The 22641-nt window shown below is 41.0% G+C and overlaps 1 protein-coding gene and 2 long non-coding RNA genes across 7 annotated transcripts in view; 1 reads left to right on the top strand and 2 right to left on the bottom strand.

Moving 5' to 3' along the window:
- Window positions 1-7647: 7647 nt before the first annotated feature.
- LOC122181394 lies at window positions 7648-9278 on the bottom strand. The gene is made up of 3 exons (XR_006179415.1): window positions 9107-9278; window positions 8359-8427; window positions 7648-7682 (listed from the first exon to the last, which is right to left on the bottom strand). It is a non-coding gene; the product is annotated as an uncharacterized LOC122181394 (long non-coding RNA).
- Window positions 9279-10200: 922 nt separating this feature from the next.
- Window positions 10201-16917, bottom strand: LOC122181388. Its single transcript, XR_006179413.1, has 3 exons — window positions 15099-16917; window positions 11296-12546; window positions 10201-10401 (listed from the first exon to the last, which is right to left on the bottom strand). It is a non-coding gene; the product is annotated as an uncharacterized LOC122181388 (long non-coding RNA).
- A 102-nt stretch (window positions 16918-17019) lies between these two features.
- GRAMD2B (GRAM domain containing 2B) overlaps window positions 17020-22641 on the top strand; it is a 33455-nt gene continuing 27833 nt past the window's right edge. For all 5 annotated transcript variants that reach the window (XM_042873835.1, XM_042873826.1, XM_042873841.1 and 2 more), the window contains exon 1: window positions 17020-17154. In XM_042873835.1, the coding sequence (XP_042729769.1) occupies window positions 17063-17154 (92 nt within the window). In that variant the 5' untranslated portion in view covers window positions 17020-17062. The remainder of the gene's footprint in view (window positions 17155-22641) is intronic.

Here is a 22641-nt window from a genome sequence, read left to right as displayed (position 1 = left end):
TTTCATGATGCCCATGAAGTTATTCAGTAAACCTTCAAGTCTAGTGTCAAAGTCATTGTTGAAAGCATTATAGAGAACTGTTCATAGAATGGAGCCTTGCAGTATTCCATTATATCAGGCTGGTTGCCTGATATAACCCTTTCAGTCTGAACAGTTAGCCAACTGTTCACCCATTACATCATGTTCTTGTTTAGCTGTAGGCTGGAAATTTTGTCCAGAAGGATACTGTCAGAAACAGTATTGAAAGTTTTTCAAAATCCAAGAGGATTGCATCGACTGGCCCTTACTAACTGGATGGATAACCCTGTCATAAAAGGAGATTAAATTAGTTAAACAGCTGCCAGTCAACTGGGACCTCTCCAGATTCCCAAGATTGTTGAAAACCACAGAGAGGTCCTGTGATATTATCAGCCAGCTCCTCAGGTGCCCTAGAATGAATCCCATTGGGCCCCATTAGACTTAAATGTTTCTAACAGAAAGCTCAGAAACAAAGATTAATCCTAAGCATCTAAACACCACAAATTTAGAGGGTCCCTCCCATCTAGGCTGGTGGGATGGGGGAGAGAATCAGAAAAATAAAAGCAGAATCTGTAGGCTTAGATAACTATTTACTGAGTCAGAAAACAGAAATAACAGTAATGATAATAATATATATATATTTACTAAATAAGTAATGCACAGAGCAGCTTTTCACCACCAGCCGACCAATGCCCAGCCAGTCCCCAAGCAGCAGCTGTCTCCAACCCAGCCAACTCCCGATAGTTTAATAGCTTTTGATGTGGCGTGGTGTAATATATTATGAAACATCCCTTTGGCCAGTTCAGGTCAGCTGTCCTGGGTCTGCCTCCTCCCAGCTCCTTGTGTACCCCAGGTCTATCTCTGGCAGGACAGAACGGGAAGCTGAGAAAACTGAAATGTCCTTGGCTCTGTACAGCACTGTTTAGCAACAACTAAAACATAGGTATTTCATCAGCACTGTGTTGTTGTTTGTTTTTTTTTTCCTAAAGCTGAGACATAGCATCATACTGGACACGATGAACAAAAACAACTCTGTACCAGCTGAAACTAGGACAATATTAAGTGAAGAACAGTTCTAGTGCTTTTCTGAAATCAGAAAACAATCTGCTGAAGGAAGCTTACACGTGTAAAGTTACAATCACAATTTAAAATGCTTGTATATAATAGAAAACGTAAACCATACTTTTAAGAATAGGATATGCTTCACAGTCACAGTATCAAGAATGGCCCGGGTTGGAAGGGACCTCAAGGATCATGAATCTCCAAGCCTCCTGCCACATGCAGGGCCACCAAACTCCATCTTTTATACTAGACCAGGTTGCCCAGGGCCCCATCCAACCTGGCCATAAACATCTCTATGGATGGGACGTCCACAGCCTCTCTGGGCAGCTGTTCCAGCACCTCACCACTCTCTCTGTAAAGAAACTCTCCCTGACATCCAACCTAATCTTCCCTCCCTCAACTTAAAACCATTTCCCCTTGTCCTGCTGTTATCTACCATTTCCAAGAGTTGAATCCCTCCTGTTTGCAGGCTCCCTTTAGGCACTGCAATGAGGTCCCCCCGCAGCCTTCTTTTCTCCAGGCTGAACAAGCCCAGCTCCTCAGCCTGTCCTCGTAGGGGAGGTGCTCCAGTCCCCTGATCATTTTTGTGGCTCTCCTCTGGACCCTCTCCAACAGCTCTCTGTCTTTCTTGTATCTGGGGCTCCAGACCTGGACACAGTACTCAAAATAGGGCCTCCCAAGAGCAGAGTAGAGGGGGACAATCACCTCCCTGTCCCTGCTGGCCACCCCTCTGCTGATGGAGCCCAGGATACCATTTGCTTTCTGAGCTGCAAGAGCACACTGCTGGCTCATGGTAAGTTTTTCATCTATCAGGACCCCCAGATCTTTCTCTGCAGTGCTGCTCTCAAGGGCCGCTCCCCCTAGTCTGTATAGCCTGGGATTCCTCCAGCCCAAGTGCAAAACCTCACACTTTGCCGTGTTGAACCTCATTAGATTCTTCCAGACCAACTTTTCTAGTCTGCTGAGGCCCCTCTGAATGGCATCCCTTCGTTCAACTGTGTCAACCACACCACTCACCACTTCAACCACACAACTCACCAGCAAACTTGCTGAGGGTGCACTCAATTCCACCATCGTTGTCACTGATAAAGATGTTACAGAGCACTGGTCCCAAGACAGACCCTGGGGGACACCACTCATTACCAGCCTCCACCTGACACAGAACCACTAATCACCAGCCTTTGTCTGCGGCCTTTCAACCAATTTCTTATCCATCGAGTGGTCCACCCATCAAATCCACATCCCTCCAATTTGGAGATAACGATGTGGTGGGGGACCGTGTCAAAGGCCTTGCTCAAGTCCAGGTAAATGACATTGGTCACTTTCCCTTGTCCACCCATGCTGTCACTCCATCATAGAAGGCCACCAGATGGGTCAAGCATGACCTTCCCCTGGTGAAGCCGTGCTGGCTGACTCGGATCACAGCTCATTCCTCATGCAGTCAAGCATGACGTCCAGGAGGATCCGTTCCACGATCTTCCCAGGCACAGAGGTGAGACTCACCAGCCTGCAGTTCCCTGGGTCCTCCTTGCTCCCTTTCTTATAAATGGGAGTGATGTGACCCTTCCTCCAGTCATCCAGGACCTCACCTGACCACCTTGACTGTTCAAATATAGTGGAGAGCAGCTCAGCAACCCCCTCAGCCAGCTCCTTCAGAACCCTGGCATGCACACCATCCCGCCCCATAGACCTGTACACATTCAGTCTCATGAGGCGGTCTCGGACTTGCTCTGCCCTTACAGTAGGGGGGATTTACTGCCTCAGTCCCCACCTAGAGGTTTAGGGATGCAGGGCTCAGGGACATGAAAAATACTGGAATCCTGGCTGCCAGTGAAGACCAAGGCAAAGAGCTCATTCAGTACCTCAGCCTTCTCTTTGTCCATTGAAGCCAGTTCTCCTTTTACATTTACCAGAGGAGGTACACTTGTTTTGGCCTGTCTCTTCCGGCCAACGTACCCATAGAATGTCTTCATATTGTTTTTCACATCCCTTGCCAAGTTCAGTTCTGCCTGTGCCTTGACTTTCCTGATCCCATGTCTGCAAGTCTGGATGGTATCCCTGTATTCTTCCCAGGTGACATGCCCTTGTTTCCAGAGCTTATATGCACCTTTCTTTGCTCTCAGTGTTGCCCAGCAGGTCCTTGCCAAGCTGTGCTGGCTTCCTACCTCCTCTAAGGGTTGGAGAGCTCTTGTGCTCTCAGGAAGTCGTCCTTGAAGAGTAGCCAGCTCTCCTCCATGTCTTTGTCTTTAAGGACATCATCCCAGGGGATCTTGGCCAAGAATCCATTGAACAGCTTAAAGTTCACTCTTCTGCAGTTCGAGGTTCTGACCCCACTCTTTGCCAGGCGCACATTCCTCAAGATCACGAACTCGACCAGAGCATGGTCATTGCAGCCCAGGCTGCCTCCAACCTTAACACCTTTAATGATCTCCTCCGCATTGGTGAGCAGCAGGTCCAGCAGCGCTTCACCTTGGTCAGTCTGTCCAATACCTGAACCAGAAAGTTATCATCAGTGGATTCCAGGAGCCTCCTGGACCTCTTGCAGCTCGCTGTGAGGTCTTTGCAAGAGATATCCAGATGGTTGAAGTCCCCCACCAGCACTGTGATAGGCTCACAAGAGCCTGCGAGCATGATGCCTCCTGCATCTGAAGCAAGAAAGCCTCGTCAGCAGTCTCCCCTTGATCAGGGGAGTGTAGGCTTCTTATAGCATTTCTTATGCTGTTAGCTTTCTAAATAGCTAGCTAGTGTTTCATGCGCTATAGTGGGCATTTTTCCAAATACAGAGTAACAGTGTGCACTATTGGACAAACTGAAGAGAAGAAATTCTAAGACCTCCTCTACCTTGCTTAAGTGAGAGACATATGCAGTTTGAACAGGCTTCTCAAACACTCAGCATTAATTGGTAACAGAGACTAGATAAAATCAGCTGAGTTCCCTTAGCCTTTGGCAAATACCTTCACATCTTCAAATTTCACTTAGTGTAATTGTAACAACAGGGTACTGTTATTCAATTCTCAAACGTGGTGTTAACTTCATTACCTTGTGTTTGTACAGTGTTTTAAGCTTCTCATTAGAACATCCACAGAGGTATTTTTGACTAATGAGGGACTATTGCTATTACCTATCACTGCACAAATCCATCTGCATTACATGTAGCCGAAATGGGTCAAATTCTTCTAAATGATAAAAAGTGGGTGTCATAGAAATTCTTGCCATTATGCTGGGAAAAAAAAAAAAAAAAAATAGAAAATCTAAACAGAGCTGGTAAACATCTCACTCACCAGCAGCAGAGTGCTGCAGAGTACAGCCTCATCACGCAGCCTGAGCTGCTGGCCAGGGGGCTCTGCCGACAGTGTGATGGGCTCCAGCCCCTCAACCCACTCCTTCCAGCAGAACCCTCCACAGATACAGTGCTGCCTTCCCCACATAATGGAATGAAAGTGGCCCCAGAGATCTGAATATGCAGTCTACTCAAAACAAAACAAAACAAAACAAAACAAAAATCCTGTATCCAATAAAATGTTTGCTTCTGAAATAGTTCTCTTAAGGACAGTACACTTTCTAAGGTTATCCTTGCTCTCAAGAAGGATGCTTAAGTATCTTTTTCCCAAGAATGGGCTTAAGTAATTTAAATCCTGTACATAGCTAAATATAATAAAATCTTCAAGGGAAAAGAGCCATACCTCCATCTTGCTTCCTCTTCTGCTCCAGTAAGTTATCTTCTAATGACAGTTTAGAAAAAGAAAAAATGTGTTGCCTTTAACAGAATTGCACAAGGAAAGATAGCAGATTAAAGTTGATCTTCTCATATGCAGGGGCTGAAATTTATTTCTGAAAAGATGCTCAAAGGAAAATGTTTTTTATTGTTTTTCAAATGTAACTTTATTTCACATTTAGGAGACAGTCTGCTGTATAATCATATAAGATTAAGTCAGTCTCCCTAATTCTTTTTTGTGTTAGGCATAATAAAAACACACAGTAGAGGTTGTATGGAAATCTAACAGTGGGGCTCATATTATGACAGGACAGCCAGCCATCAGAGTAGTAAGCTGCCATCTGATAGAGCAGAAAGACAGGTCTAAATTTCCCGTATATTTATTTTTCTAGTGGACCAGTCTAATCATTTTCTGAGAAAGTCAAAGCAATCAAATCTATGATTCATTCAAACTGTGGGAAATTGCCTATCAGTTGAGTTTTTTCCATTCCTCCTATTAGGCTTACTGTTGCATCAGAGGATTATCTGACAATGGTCTGACTGATGAAACATGCAAAGTTTTTGTTTACCTCAGTGGAATTCTATGAAATGCCTCAAAATCTCATCTTATTTTAGCAATTTGCTTTACTGACATTCTAGGGCTGGCCTTGCTAGAGTTTTATTCCTGTTCTAATCTTGTTGCTGTTTTTCTGAAAGCTGTATTAACAGCTGTTATCTCATTATGTGTCTCATATGTTGTTATTGGCTCATGCACACACTGGATAAACACTGCTGGAATTTTAATATTTTATTCACTTGTCAATCACCTATGTTGATTCATATAGCCCTCAAAAGAGGGTGCCAGTGCACAGCCAGTGACAGCACTGCACACCGTGCAGACCAGTACCTCATTTATAAATAGCAGTGTTCCATAAAGGAGAGTCTAAATGGATGATAGCCAGCATAAGCTATGCTTATACCTTAGATATGATTACAACCCTATGGGTAGGATGAAATTTTCAGCATTTCATTGAACCTATGTCATTCACCTCAGCAGTTGCCAGCCCGGTGAGATAAAGCCTCTTCTCAATTCTCAGCAGCATTTTACTGCAGGCTATAATCCTCACAGTCACCATACAAAGAATAAAAAGAAAGGTGCACTTTTTAATGTAAAAATCAAAGAAAAATGGCTAGCTTTGCACAGCTTCAGCCAAAGCGAATTGCCATTAGGTAACTGTAGCTCTGTGCACCTTTCTGCTGACCCCCATGATTCTAGGGATCAAAACAGATTAATTATGCACAAGGATATTCATTTTAGGGCCCACACATTTAGGGCCCACAAATTACAATCTAGGGCAAGCTGATAAGACACCCCCTCATCAATTCTTCTGCTCTTTTTTGTAAAATCTATAAAGTTTTGTTTCCACACTCCAACCAATACACAAACTATCTTAAAGTTGTACATAAAAGCACTTGCTACTATGCCAAATCACTAGTATGACATCCTGCCATGAATACAGCAGCTGGTTTCTTGTTCAAATTTATTCTGGGATAGTAGTAAAATTCAGGCTTTTCTTCAGAATGGAATTTCAGACATCTCCTTTTGTTTGTCTAATGAAATCTTCTTTTACCATCACTTTAACCTGTAGTTTTTAGGCAATTATTTCCTTCTCAGCATAAACAAAGTTCTCACTCAGAATACCCAGATTTCACCACTTTTTTTCCTCCTATCTGATAACGTGAGATTATTTCATCATCACACAGTGACTTAGAATAAATGTAACACAATTACAGTTGCTCATGTATTTCATGGTATGTCTTTGCTCAGAGTAAATACTTGTAGAACTGAGAAAACAAAAGTAAACCACCATTGCTATTACTGGATTAACTTTCTCTGAAAAAAATTCCCACCATAAGAGGATAGAAAATAAAAGAGAGTTGTAAAATTTTCAGGAGAAATAGTAACCTTTCAGTCGTGTCTGCACAGATGGAATAAAACTGTATGAGGTTCAAAGGCACAAGTGACTTATTTTTTTCCTGCCTACCTATCAGAAGCAATTGCAACAGCACTAGACTCCACAATATACAGTCTAGTAGGAGAGCAGTACCAAGTGGCAAAGGTCAGAATTAAAGGACGTTGTTCAATGAGTGAGGAAAATATACATCTGCTTGGCAAAGTAAAGTGTTGAAAAAGTAGATTAGAAGAAGAAAAACAATAAAGAGAGAAAAATAGTTTTTGTGAAGTAGGCCTTGAAGAAAAAAAAAACAATGTATTCAAGCTTACACACCACTGAGCTACCAATCTCTTGAGAACATGGAAAACAATTCTCTGGGAAGAAATGAATGCACAGCAGATAGCTACACCACCAGGAGTATAAACTTCTCATTACACCTAATCCATTGCTGCAGAACAAGGAAAGATACACTGACAAAATCTGTGTCCATTAACTACTGCTAAGAGATCTGAAAGAGCTCAGCAAAGCACTGTCTCTGCCACATGTCCATATATGTAGGTTGTAAGTAATGAGTCTTAGCATGGAAATTACAGCAGATACAAAGAATACAATAATACTACTTGATAGATCAAATTCTTAGTTACAAAACACTATTTTCCAACACAGTCATCACCATTAGCTCTATACTTTTGCCAGAGCAAGATCCTGAATGCCACGTGTAAAAATCCGCTCCAGTGCAGGTGACTCAGTGTCACAGCTTCTGCTGCTGAGAGATACTACCCACCCCCTCACTGTGCTGACATCCTTGTTTGGTCTCAATAATTGCTCAAAAAGCGTCAGAGAATTTCAGTGGGTGCCATTTTTTTCACATGGAGGAATTCAGCTCCGCACCTTTGCTTCATACGCACTTCCATGTCAGATGCCATTCTGTCACACTGCTCCTCTGCTGCCACCTGTTGCACAGCAAGAAAATGTAATAAAATACTGGTGGGAAGGTTCACCCTCTACTGCCATACTACCAATATCCGCCTGTGACATCGTGGACCAACATAATAATATAGGAGGTATTATTTTCAGAGTAGCTCTTGCAAGTGTAAAGTGTGTAGCAACCTAAAACTCCCCCACAGAATGAGAGCAGCTGCTGCAAGAAGTGGCACCATGCTTACGAAGTACAGTACATGACATACATGTATCACAGCAGGGCATTCTGCCTGCTGACCTTGCTGTTGAGAATGTCTTCCAATAAAAATTGCATGAATTCAGGTTTCATCTCATACATAGCCTTGTAAACTCCGAACTGCAATCCACCTTCTTTACAGGAGGGATGGTGAGGATCTGGAACAGCTCAGAGAAGCTGTGGATGCCCTGCAGGATCCCTGAAGGTGTTCAAGGCAAGGTTGGATGACACCTTGGGCAGCATGGTGGTGTCTGATGGTGGCAACCCTGCTCATGGCAGGGGGTTGGAAGTAAACAGGCTTTAACATCTTTTCTTACCCAAATGTAATTCTGTAAGCATATTCAACATGGTCATGTTATTGAAGGCTGAAAAGCACACACCTACCCTATGGTAGCAACATGACAGAAAACAGTGGTTTTGAAAGAGTCAGGGTGCTCAGTAAGAGAAGTTACCTGTTCTGTGGACAGCAGTGTGGGTGCGTAAACTTCAAGGAACTGGAATAAAGCCACAGTGGCTCCTTGCTGAAAAAAAATCCTGCAGTTATCTAGTCCTAGAAAAAATCAATTGCCCTTTTTCTGTACTTGCCTCCTAATGGCCAGGGGGAGCACAGTTGTCTTGCTGACTTTTTATGAAAGGGTTTCATTACACTTTCACATTTAAATAGTTAGTTTTCAAATATAAATATTTCTCATTAATGATTCACAAATTCACTATATCACTTTGGCTTTCTAATCAGTTATAATGATGTTTGTTTCTTTTAAAAGGACTTGTTATCACAAGTGGGAGGATGTCAGCAAAACAATGGAGCCAAGGCTGATTCTCTCCTTCCTAGAAGAGGAAAAGAGTTTCCTTTGATATATTTGTTGAAGTTTATAACAGAGTAGGAATACACAGGAATAAATTGAGAAATATTACGTTGTTCACCAGCTCTGCATCTATAATCTGTAATCAAGCAGCATCAGGTAAACCTGAATCACAAAAAGGCCCAGATGGCAGGACCCAAATACATACAGCACAGCTACTGAAAAAGGTAGACATTCTGAAAATTTAATTCAGTAAAATTTTAAGCAGCTTGAGCACTGCTCCTAAATACAAGAGGCTTGATTTGTTCCATCTCACAGAAGACATCTAAAAGGATCAAGAGTACATATTTAATTCTTTTCTTTCCTTTTTTTCTTTCAAGAAAAGAAAATCACTTACTTGAAATGTTCACTTTGGAGAAGATCGCTGTTTCATGTTTATGTGTGCTTCTTGACTCTAATGATATTTCTGAGTTTGAACAGTCAGTGTTTCTCTTGTTTCTGCCATTTGTAGATATCATTATGATTTGTTTAGTAATGATCACAAGATAAAATTTATACTAAAAAAAAGACTGCAGTTTTTAATAGTGGGAAAAAAAAAACAAAAACAAACAAACAAACAAACAAAAAAAAAAAAAACAGAGAGAAATATCCAGGTTGACATCAGAGTTTGACAAGATTTCCTTCAGCTCACCAATAAAACATGAGAACATTCCAAACGCAAACATACTGCTTCACCATTTCTTTATAGATGCTGAGAAAAGAAAGAGAGGGCTGAGAACAGAGCTACATTCCATGTGTTTGTTCAGTCTCACTGCAGATGCTTATTACCATGCATAGCTGAAATGAAGATTAGCAGAAGTTCTGGAATCCTTGCAATGTTAACTCAATATTATACTGTGCTTATTGTTTCTTCAACTAACCTTATCACTTATTAACCTTATCATCATCTTCAACAAACAGCAATCCATGCAAATTTGCAATTAATATTTGCCAATTAAAAAAATATTGAGCAATCTGGTTTTGTCCAGTAGGTGTTTCATGCATTGAAGTTTAAAAGCTTATCTGTATTTCAGATTAACGGCATTGGCTTTATTTTATGGCAGCTACATGCAGGCATTTGCAAAAATAAATTACTGCAGGAGTGCAATCTAATAATTTTGTCATGTCAGAACAGGTGGATATAGTCACTTTTAAATATATACTGTTATATTGCTTAAACTTGGATAATAAGGGACAGAGCAGAATTCCTGAGACAATGTTAACACTTTTGGTAAAAGTCTGTCAATGAGCCATCATCTGAATCAGAAATTGTTTTATATTCTTTTTATTAACTCATCAAAACAATTTATTGCTATTAATGCTGACATGCTACACCCAGACTAGATGAGATTTATTACAAAATAAACTTATGAAGTGCTCCAGATAAAAGAGAAAACTAGCTTATCATGTCACATGAATTTGTCACTTATTAACTGATTTTAAACTCCAGCCAGAGCTGTAATCAGACCAGAAGTGCATTTCCCACTTCAGTGAAAGGCTGTGCATTTGAAGGATCACTACATACCAACCAGAAGTTGCCTGACTCTGCAGTTAGCTCCATTAAAATGATGAGAGAAGGGAATTCTCCAGATGATTCCATTTTTGAAATGCAGAGCAGCTTCGGAAAGTCAAGCAGCAGCCCTCCAGCCAGCCCTACGGAGAGTTCTGGATCAGTATTTCTAAGGTAAATTCAGAGATTTTTGACTGCTCTATGCATACTAGATGCTGGGATGGAGAGTGCAGCAGCACAGTGGGGCACCGGCACAAAGAGACAAACACAATGGCTAAAATGCCTGTTAATTTTTGAAGGCAATGCATGCAGAGATGATCATACAACTTGGCATTGCTGAAAAATGAGAGTAATAGTGAGTATAAATGGGAGATTTGTAAGAAAAGACAGAACAGTGTTGTTTTCTCTTTGTGTAACTATTACACTCATTTAGGGCTTTGAATGTGTACAGTACACTAATACACACAAGTCTTAAAATGACCTCTGCAGAGTCTAGGCTAGGACACAAATTGAGAAAATGTTTTCATGTGTGTTTTGGCCTATAGCTCACACAAGGTGAGATTGCTACAGGGTTTTATGATAGAAAAATCACAAAAAAAAAGTTTCAAGATGAAATCTCTTTTCTTTGAAGTGTGGAGCTGCTTGATTGTGGACTTACAGCTGCCCTTGGTAAGGCAGGAAGATTTCTTGGAAGATTTCTGGACAAATCATGCATATTTTCTGACAGCATGGATAAGTGTGGAAATGTAGTTTCAAAGCATTACTAGCGCATACCTATGTGATTTGCAGGGATCACCTCTAGACATTGTCTGTGTGATTAAATCATATTTCTTTGTAGCAGGGTCATGGATCATATTACTAATTAGCTAACAAGTAAAAATAAGTCTGTTGGCCTCGTTTTTTCATCGTGTGAAATGTTTTGGCAGCTTTTTAAGACTGTATCTGTATGTCTTTCTTTCCAACCTAACTGCCCATCAGTCTGAACAAAGAGTAAGTAACCAGAAATTCAGTTAATTGGATGTCGTGAGAGCTCTTACCCAGAAGTAATTACTTAAAGCCTGCTTTTTGAAAAAACATCCACATGGCTCTTCGTATGCCTCTCCAGATTCATCTTGCAATTCGGCATCAAACATAAGTACACGCAGTGCTGGAGGGAGAGATCAACACAAGTTGGTGCTATTAAACTGTTTGCAATTCAGGCAATAAGAATTTTATACTCTTTCCTCTCTCCAGCATGGAACGCCAAGCAGACACTTACCCACTTTTTATTTATCATTAGATAACATACAAAGCTATAAGTACTCGGATAACAATGTGATGAATCCATAAAAAGAGCAGAGTCCTTTTACTTCTGTTTCTCAGTAATCAAGCTGTCTTCCAAGTAGAAAGTGGCAGGATTAAGACCTAGATATCCAGTTTATTCAATCGCTGCTCCAGTAAGAAGGAATCGTTGGGATCTGGTGTGAAACAATACCTCCAACAGTAGCGAATACAGAATAACAGGATGTAAATACAAGTCTGTCTAATAAGAAACATGCATGATTGTACACTGTGAGTTCAACAGCTCTACTGTTCTCACTGAACTTGCATTTCATGTGCTTGTCACAGTCACAATTTGCTTATCCAAGACAGGGTGCATGAAAAATCAGGGAAACTACTCTTCAGAAAAAGAAATTTGGGTTTTCAGTTGATATTTTCAATACAATCCTACTCACTGAGGAGATATTTCCCAAAACTAAGATGTATTCACAGAGACTATTTTCTGTATTAATGATTGCTCCTTTTCATCCTAATTATTCATGCCTGAGGCCCCAAACTGACTATATACCTAGGTTTTTATACACTTCTCTTTTCACTTCACTGTAATTGGCACCATGCAGATGAACATGAATTTGTCTGAATTCAGGAAGTTATTAACATTTCAGACAGGGAAGCTCACAGCTTATCACCATGGCAGCATGTTATTTCTGACACTGAGAGGAACTGATTTCAGAAGCAAATTAAGACTCTGGAGCTGTAGCTGAGGTGTCACCCACGCATAATTGTTTAGAGATTTGAACACACATATGAAGCATTTTATCACTATGAATGTACTGAGTTGTTCTGACATCTGAACAAAAAACTTCCCAGTATTCTAGGACAAAACATTGAACAAAAAAAGGAAAGAAAAAAGAAATCTCAACCACTGCAACCCATCTCTATAGTGCAAGCCACTATCCTGCATCAGATCTTCTAAATTTTTTTAAAAACTTTCAGTCTTGTAGTGCTGACCAATCTTCAGAATGACCCTGAAAAAAACACATCAAACATGAGGAAATCAGAATCAGTTTTATCAGAACTACAGACAAAAAGTTCTGTGAGCATTAGTGAGCAGCAACGTTGAAAAATAAGAAAAAAAAGTATTGCATGGAGAAGCTAAGTTTTCTAAGGGCACAGTGATGGAAATGGATGTCAAAAAATGTCCTCAACATTGCTCCTGGTAGGTTGTCTTATTAAATCAATTAAACACTGTCCTCGTGTTTGCTGGCTGTGATTGGGCATTAATAACTTGCCTATTGCAGAATAAGAAAAAAAATGTTTAACAGCTTGCAACATAAAATGCATACATCATAAATGATGAATGTGTAAACGCATCTATATCCCTTCAAAGAGGTATCAGTGTATATATCTTTACAACACGCTGATTCAGTTGTATACATGTAATCAGATTATTCATTGGACACATAAATTGGTGCCTCAGATTGAAAACTGTTTGGTGCACTTTGTTTGAAAATGTTGTCCCCGTGATCTATGCCCAGAGCCACTTGGATGACATTCAGGAGGCAGTAATGCCTCCTATTTAAGTGCATGGAAACTACGACAGATACAAAGAGCACAATAATGCTACTTGATAGAACAAATTCTTGCCTACAAAACATTATTTTTCAACAATGTTATATATGAGCTTGATTCTTTTGAAATAATGCATCAATGTCTCATTTAACATCAATGATTGCAATTCTGAGTAGGTTCTCAAGGCACAAGTAAAGATTTTTGATGAAATTTTACTCTTCCGGTACTTCATCCTTGAGAACTATTGTTCACAAGTATACATACTGCCAAAAAGCAATGGCATGAATAAGTTGTGATTGTTAAGTGAGGAATATTACTCTTCTCTAAGAGAGGTCTTACAAAGATTTGGTGAAGACACATGATCAATTCTTGAGTTGAATATCTGATACCAATTCTTTGCATTCCATTTGAAAATTCACAGGTAAGATATTTATGTTGACTAAAAATGTTGACTATTTATGTTGACAAGTATACTACATACATATATACAGCAGTCTTAAAGCTTATTTTCAAACTCCTTTGTCTAAACAGAAAGCAAGACCGAATACTCTCCCCTGTTTACAGGGCTGTATTTAGGCAATTATCAGAATGCACAGTTGCCATAAATTTATTGTTGCATTGCACCATCCCCATGTCCTGATTTCAGGCCATACCAATCACACACTGATGTGACAGTTTCTGAGCAGTGGGTGCATGCCTGGGGTCAGGCCAGGCTGCTAACTGGGGAAGAGTCACCTCCATGATGGTGCATTAATACACTTAATGCACTTTCCTTTCTTGCATTGTGTAAGTATGCAGTGTATATCCTGCAGCTCTTCACAGTCTGTTGTATGAAGGGCATGGGAATCACAATGGAAGTAAATGTGTTGATGGAGTACATGTAAAATGTGTCACATATTCACTATGAGGGAGGCTGGCACCACATCATTAACACTCCATAAATTTTGTGAGAGAATCTCTCTCCTTTTCTTTCTGGATGCTACAGTGTATAATCGCAGTGTAGTCTGTTGCATTCATTTGCCTCAGAATTCAGTCACAACAGCCTCAGCACTCCTCACACAGTTTGTGATGAGAAATTCTCCATCTCTGAATCCAGTCTACTTTACATGCCTTATACATCCACCTCTATGTCGAAAGGGTAATACAACCTCTGCAGTAAGCCAGGCTCCTTTCAACAACAACAGAAACTGATAAGTAGACGGAATTCTAGCAAAAAGATAAGGTGAAACCTATCATCTGGTTTAGGTCTCTATAAAGCAATCTCCCACTTCTAAAAATGAATAAATTGCTAAAATACTAATCCAGGTAGGGAACAGAGTGGTCAGGTGGTCAAAACATTGCAATTGGGAGAGTGAATGGTGATCCAGAAATTTTGTTTCTCTGTGATTTTGTATGTAACTTAAGTTATTTTTGTACAATAACAGCTTTTCATACTACTTCAACTCTACTTTTTCATCCTTTATTGTTTCGCCCTTTTCATCTTCATTATTTCACCCTTTAATATAGACTTTTCAGGGCAGGAACAGTAAAAGATCCTTCACAGTTTTGTTTTTTTTTTTTTTTTGCATATGTAAGATTCACTGTGCCTTACTAAATAAAAACAACGTTCTTGATCATATTCCACCCACATAAAGAGCTGCACACTATTCAGTATTGTTTAATATAACACATTCAGAATCTTGTTACACTGGAATGCATTATTTTGTTCTGGAGTTGCTGCACCATGCACATTTTGATGAAGCTTGGCCACTTTTTCAAACCCTCAAAAAAGAACAAGCTAGAGCAGCCCTTATTACTTCCACTGACATTAACAGAAGGTAATAGGAAAGAGACACTAAAGAATTGAAACTATGCCAGAACCAAGGCTCTGACAAGAGTAAAGATATCATTATGTGCCACCAAGTATTATTCATTTCTAATGCCTAGGCAGCACGCATCTATTTATTTCAATGTAACTTTCTTTTCACAGCAAATACCTTGGCTATTCAATACAGAATGCTTTGCATACCTCAGTAACAGAGCCGGTCAAAACTAGAGCAGAGACAAAGCTCCAGGAGACAAGAGATTTCTTCCTTTTCTTATGTCACCATGTTGAGGAATTAGTCTCTGGAATGAGCAAAACAGGCAGCAGTAGCATTTCTCTCACGCAGCTAAATCTGTCAGAGATTGAAAATCAAAGCACTCAGAAGGTGACTGATTTCTTTTTATTCAAATATTTGGATGTCAGATTCTCACAACAGTGTAAATCAGCATTATACTGCTGGAGGGAGCAGAACAACACAAGAGGACTAAAATAGCAACTGATGCATTTTTAGAGCATCCCAGTAATGAAAAGCCTTCAAAAACAAGACAGAGGGCAGGCAGTCACTTTTCCTAATGATTCCAGACATACCGTGTACACCATGGTAGCACTAGGGAACTCAAGGCCTCACGCAGGCTGCTGAACCCAAGCAAAGGATCTTGGGTTCTAGCAGATGTGGGAAGACAACCCTATTTATAAGTAAGTTCCTGCTCTATTTGTTGCCCAAATGGCTGAAGTGAGACCTACTCTGTCATCCTTTCCATGAATGGGACTCAGCTCTGCAAAGCTCTGCAGGCAGTGCTAAGTTTGCTCAGGTACTGAGTAGGACAGCATGAGGCAGTTTCACAGGTACAGGACGTAACAGGTGTGGATGATGTTCTCTACAACATACAGGTCATTGTTTTCCACATAGGCCTTGATTTTTACACTGCATAATGCAAAAATATTAGTTAATGATTTATCCCAGAAAATAACCTATTTTAAGTTCCTTCCTTTCTGCACACTTGTCACGTATTCTTTACAGCTGATTAGACTGGAGATAAAACACATCCAATCTAGCTAAGACCGTTCAATCCCATTTTCTGCAGGCTCTGTGCACCCAATCAATTGCAGCACTCTTGAGCCTTTTAACCTTTAACTGTTGTTTCCTCTTAGTGAGTTCCCAAATATAGTGCAACATTTCTTAATACTGAGCTCCTCCTCTTTTATGCTGTGCAAGCATCAAGCAATGCACAAATCTTAGTAGTGCCACTGAAACACGTATTTGCATCTATATCCCATCCTAATATCCACAGAGAACACTGCCACATATATATTTTGCCCATAAATTCCAGTGAAGTCTGGTAGCTACAAAGAAAACTTCGTAGTGATTATTAACTCAAGGATATATTCTAAGATGTTAAGTCATGAATACTGACCCTAGCTTAGAGATGCTACTTTGGCCTTTCTGAGGTCACTTTCCTAAAACCACAGGCTCTTTCTGCGTGATGATGTTTCATGAGACTAGCATCCCCCCACATTGAACAGCCACCCAACCGTTCATCACGTAATGAGAGCATTTCCCTTATATGTACACTCATGTTTTGTGCTCGTCATGCAAAGTATTTTGCACCAAAATGCTGCCAGTTGGCAGCTGTGTCTGTGCAAATATTCCCTTACAACCTGGCAAGCACCGAGTGCAGGAACACGTTAGATTTCTTCTATTGTAGCCCACTTTCCCACTGACGACCAACCAGCCCGGGGTGGTGCAGAAGAGAAAGAGAGCAGAAAATCCTCCAAAGCCCCGGAAAGGTGGACGGGGCTCACGGCCAGCGAAGCCCCCATTGGGGTGGCGGGGATGGCAAGTGGATGACAGAGCCCACGTACGAGAGCTTCCAACCTCCGCTGCGTGCAAAGACGCTTCTCTGCTGCCCTCGCATAAAGGCGCTCTTTTGCCCGAACAGCACCTCGCGCTGCAGCGTCCCGCCGCAAAACCGAGGCCACAGAGGCTCCGCGACCAGCTTCACCACTAGGCGCAGGGGGAACCGTTTTAAGCAAAGCTTCCTTCGCGCTCCGCCCCCGGCTCCGCGCTCCGGCTCCACGGCGGCGGGGCCCGCCCCGGGGCGGGAGCAGCAGCGGCGCGGTCCGTCCCGTCCCGCCGCGGCGGCGGAGGGTCGCGCAGTGCGGTGCCGATGGTGCTCATGCCGGAGCAGCGCTGCGATGCGGAGGAGTGGAAGGCTGGGCGGCAGGCCGGCCGCCGGGAGCACAGGAGCGCTCTGCATCTGTGAGTAGGGCCAGGCGCGCGGACCCGGAGGGGCGGCCGGGGGGCTGGGGGTCCGTGCGCGTTGGCTGTGGTGCGAAGTTGAGGGGAAAGTGGTGAAGAGCGTCGCGCCGAAGCGCGGCCGCTATCCGCGGCGGTTTCCGGCAGATCGCGGAGTTGTGCTCCGCTCCTCCGGAAGCCTTCAACTGTGCCAAAAAGTGCTCGTGGCGAGCGGGGCCGGGCTTGAACCCAGTAAAAGTGCTCCGGGGGGAGGGAGAACGGGCTGGCTGTCAAAGGGCACCGAGCAGCGCGAGGCGGGGAGTCCAGGGGCCGTAGCTTTTTCGTAAAAGAGGAAGCTTTTTCAAGAGGAAGAGTGAGAGAATGAGGGAAGAAATCATTACTTGCTCCTAATATTCTTCCCCCCTAAGTATTTTTCTTCAAACAGTTGTAATCTCCTGGAAAAAAAATAAAGAAAAAAGAAAAAAAAGAAAGAAAAAGGAGAACAAACTACTAGCAACAAGTTCCCTTTCTAGAGGGAAAGTCTGCAAAGTTCTGTGTTTTTTTTTTTGTTGGCAGCTGTATCCCCACTCTTTGAGTAGTTGTATTCCCAAAGTTTCTATCGCAGTTGCAAAAAATAACTTGCCTGTCAGAGAGCAGCAATATTCAAAGCTTATTCTAAGTGTCCAATGTCCTGTGTGGCCACATTAGTGACTTCACATGGGAGGTGTAGCTCCATGGCCTCTAGAACCTTTTGACTTCCAGTCTTGTGTCCTTATCCCCACATGGAAATATGGCAACCTCATGAAGTTATTCAGGCGTTCAAAATTTGTGTCTGATTCTGCACTTAGGGCCAGGTGCACCAGACAGCATAGAAAAAAAGGTAATGTCAGAGCTGCTACACGATGCTCTGTTTTGTCCCATCTTTGAGAGGTGAATCTAGTGTAGTTTTAGAGGTAAGTCTTAACCAGCGTGATAAATGTTGAAAACTCCTGTTTAACATCTCTGGTATGAGGAAAGATCGAGTAACCTGGATATGGTTCTGGGGAAAAAAAAAGAGAGGATCTGATTGATGTTTATAAATATCTAAAGGGAGGCCAGAGGCAATTGGATAAGGTCAGGCTCTTCTCTGTGGTCCCCAGCAATAGGAGGAGGAACAATGGCCTAAAACTTGAACATAGGGTTTTCCATACTAACGTGCAGAGGAGCTTTTTTTACAGTAAGGGTGACAGAGCACTGGAACGGGCTGCCCAGAGAGGTTGTGGAGTCTCCTTCTATGGAGATATTTAAGAGCTCTCTGAAGCTCCTGTGCAACCTATTGTAGGGAACCTGCTTTAGCAGGGAGGTTGGATTCAGTGATCTCTTGAGGTCCCTTCCAACCCCTGAAATTCTGTGATTCCTAGCCATCAGTTTTTGTACCTACACCTAGAAAGTAGCATCTTTGTTTTTTGTTCTGCAGGCTACAGAATGTTGAGTAATGCTGGCCTGGGCAACAGGAGAATGAAAGTATTGAGGTAGCAGAAAATGTTGAAATACTAAATTAGAAAATTGTGTTAGTATGTAGTGACTGGAATCAAAGTTGGAATGTATTTACCAATCCTATTTTAACTGATAAGTGAATCCCCAAAGAAGTGCTGTGTTAGTTTGGCTCTGAGTTAATGTCAAAAGCAAAGTAACATTGGTTTGACTGAAGTGCAACTATGAGGCAATTGTTCAGCTGAAGAACAAAGACAGAATCTTGGTCTTGATTCTCTCAGAGGTGAGCTAGCAGAAAATTGAATTGCTGAAGGTTTGTTTCTTTAAAAAAACAAACAACAACAAAAAAAACACCAAAAATAAGCACATGCATGTTGGGATGGAGGGAGTGTTCTTTCACTTCATGTAAAGCCAGGGAACAGTGTACTACCAGCAGGGCTTGTGCTGGCTTCTTGAAAAAAATTCCATTGGAGTGGCTGAGGACCACGGAATCTTAACATTTTCCAAAGCACAAGAGATTTATGTGCATGGATTCCTGTACTTCCTGAAGATATGCTTGAAATATTGTTCTGTTTAGAGATGGACTTTATAGCTCAAAATGCTTCTGCAGCCTTAGTGGTTTCCCGGGTACTCCTGTTGGATTGAAGCTGTAGAAGTTTTTATTGTAGTTAATTGATTTAAAGATTTAATCTGAGATTATATTAATCTGCTCCATGATTCAGGAAACTTGCACAGGAAAATTTGAACATGTTTCAACTGATTTAGGAAATGGGATTCTCTGGCATATCTAGAAATAGGCTCATAGTCTCTACAAAGCTTGCATGACACTTGCCGGATAAAATACCCCAGTGGTTTCACTGGACAGAAGATGTGTGCTGTTATTCACACACAGAGTAGTGTTGTGCCAAAACTTTGTTGTTAAGTGGAAATCTTTGCAAGTGAACTGTAAGTTGCTGGGCAGAAAACACTTCCAAGCAGTCACCAGTACCTGTTGTATCCTAACATGGATAGCTGGTGTGTGGTCCAGCACCAGAAAGGAATTAACTGTTGCATTGTATAGGATAGAGGTTTGTTTCTCTGACTTGCAGGTGGGGTGTATTCTTGGGACACTTGTGATGTTGCTCTAAGAGGCTGGAAGCCTCACTGCATGGACTGCTGTTGAAACAGAAGTTGTGTCACAGGAAACGGGGCCATGCATGACGGAGAAATGGCAGCGATGTACTGACATGTGGTGCATATTCAGTGTCAGCATCTTTGTTTTTTCACATGTATTTGTTTATGTTGTGTCAGGACAGAAATTTTTGGATTCCACAAGCAGTATTTATCCTGAGACCATTAAATCTGTCTGCACTTAAGGCAGTGCACTGAATTACTGAATGGTAAGGTGTTGCTAACGTTAAATGGAGCGATGTTGCAGGCACAAGGTGGCATCCGGCTACTGAGTATAACTTAAGCAAATGAGGAGCTGAGACTTACAACACTGAAAGATTTGGAAACTTTTCCTTTTTTTTTTTCTTTGAACAGAATAGGGTCCTGAGGAACATGTACTACTGAAAGCAGTGGAAAATGCTTATACTCAAATTATGTACTTCTCAGAAAAGAGAGAATGTGATTTTTATGGTGCTTTTCTCTGTATTGTGCTGCAATAACAGATGTTAGCTCAAAACTACTTACCAACTGATAAGTGAAAAGTTTTTTTATTGGTTGACCTGTGCATAAACACAACTCATTAACCTTTAACTACATTACTTCAAGTATAAAAAGGACAGAGGTAAGTGATGATTGTTCAGTACTCATTAGAAGTTGTAAGCTCTGATCCAGATCCTTTCCAGCAGTTAAACTCCTACTATGTGTTTGTTACATGTGGTCTTTTTATTATTATTATTGGTTGTTTGTTTTTCAAGGACTGCAGGGCACTGTAGGTGTGTGCCTACATACATGTTCTACACTAAATGGCACAATGCATCTTATTTTTTTAATTCTTCCCTGTTAGTTCTTTCTTATTCTTTGTACTATCATTTGCATTGTATGACCTGAAAATAAGGTTACGACTGTAAAGGGAAACATTTCAATTTCAGATGTGACATAATAGAGTTTTCTGGTCTGGACATTATTTTTTTGTTCATAATTGTTTTTAATTGGTCCTTTTTTTTTCCCTATTATTATTTTGTTCATGTATATACATGCTAAAGTTACAAGGCAACTTTTCTTTAAAAAAACAAACAAACAACAAACAAGTGCCATGTTTAAGTGCATTTAACTTGTGTGCATGTTTAAGTATCTCATGAATCTGAACTGATGTTTTCTTTGTACCAAAGTGCATCACTGATCAGCCTGAAATGCTCCCAAATGTGCTGCCCTTTACTCTTTATTTGTGGTCTATGAGAACTGCTTCTTGGCCACTTAATACTCTTTGCAGATAAGCATTAGGCACTGGGATTGATTGCTGGTGTTTGACAGGTGATACCATGCTTACTGATACCACTGCTGGGACCAATAGTCTTCATGTTCTGTACATGGTAGTTGCCACAACTGTATACTACACTGGTTAACTGGAAAACTTATACCCACATCATCTCAACTAGACTGGGATAAAAGAAGTAAACTTGCAGTGTTAGAGCTAGTTCTGTGTTTTCACTGTGTCTTGAAGCAGATGATAAAACCTTCAGCCCTCAAGTAAAATTTTACCTGGAACAGACGTTCTTCAGCCTCTGTCCTTGAAAAATAACATGCTAAGGTGAGGACGGTTAGTAAGCTTCCAGAAAAACTAGCAGGAAATAATGTGGAAGTTACAGGTGGGCAGCAGGGAAACTCAGCAGGACAGAGGATGTACAGATAGAATGAAGCGTTCCTCCTCTCAGGTAGAAAATGTCTGGATATTTCACTGTGAAACAGTAGTTCCTGATAACCCCCAAGAGTCAGTCCTTCCTAGGTATACTGTAGACATCCATTCCTATGGGCAGTTCAGTGATTGAGCTGTCTGGCAATCTTGGCATGGAAGAAATGCTAAGTTTGAGACAACTGGTGCAAATATTGGCAGACAAATTGGTACAGTTATACCTTGGTAAACCCACATAGTCTCTTCTTGGGAAAGCTGCTCTGGCACCCTTTTTCCTTAAAGTGTGATTTTTAACACAATTGGAAAGGAAATCTTGCAAGCCATTAATGCGTGCCTCATTAGACTTGTTTAGAGGCCTAGTTTCTGCTTCCTTCCTCCTTCCTAGTTTACTAATACATTCTTTTGCCTTACTTCTCGTTATTTTTTTTTTTAGTTTAGCCTATCTATTAAACAGACCACCTGTAGTTCTTGAGGACAATTTTGTAATTACAACTTATTCTGCACTAGTTGAAGTTTTGTTTGGCTTTCTTCTGGACAAGAAGCAATGTTATAGTACAAAAGTCTAAAGTGTAATGAAATTTTATATTTGTCCTTTAGATCTTCAGAAATCTTTGAGTCCATGTAAATTTGCTAAGCCCAGCATAGGAAGGACTGATTATTGCCCTCCAGAATGGCATGTAGACCATGAAAAAGCTCAGTAAAATGAAGATTTACAGACTCAGTGTCCTGTGATGCAGAAAATAGAAAGACAGCCTAGCACAACAGAGATCTGGTCGCTATTTGTTACATTTGATTCTAATAATATATTTTTCAAGACTGTGAAAGAAAAATGATTCTTTATATGCTGTGTTACAGTCAAAGTTGCTGCTGTGATTAATGCTGGGTAGAACCATTGTTAACAGTATTTCCTACTAAGAAACAGTGACTTTTGTATTAGATAAATTTATATTGTCCTTTTCTGTGAATACATGAATTATAGATTGCAGAGATAATTATGAGAAAATATACATTGTTAGACCCTTGGAGAGCGGGGAGCCTCCAGTAGTTACTTCACTTTAATCAGTTTCCATCCTTAATGTAAAGTATGATAAAACAGGGTACATGGACACAATTAGATAATTATTTTCATTTCAATTGGACATTAGTCTTTGTTGTGTACATTTCTTGTTGGAAAACCTACAAAACCAGATGTTGTAGTT

The sequence above is a fragment of the Lagopus leucura genome, unplaced genomic scaffold (assembly GCF_019238085.1).
Source record: "Lagopus leucura isolate 7727_CA_CO unplaced genomic scaffold, USGS_WTPT01 Super-Scaffold_54, whole genome shotgun sequence".
Lineage (NCBI taxonomy): Eukaryota > Metazoa > Chordata > Aves > Galliformes > Phasianidae > Lagopus > Lagopus leucura.
This window is presented reverse-complemented; position numbering and strand designations above follow the sequence as displayed.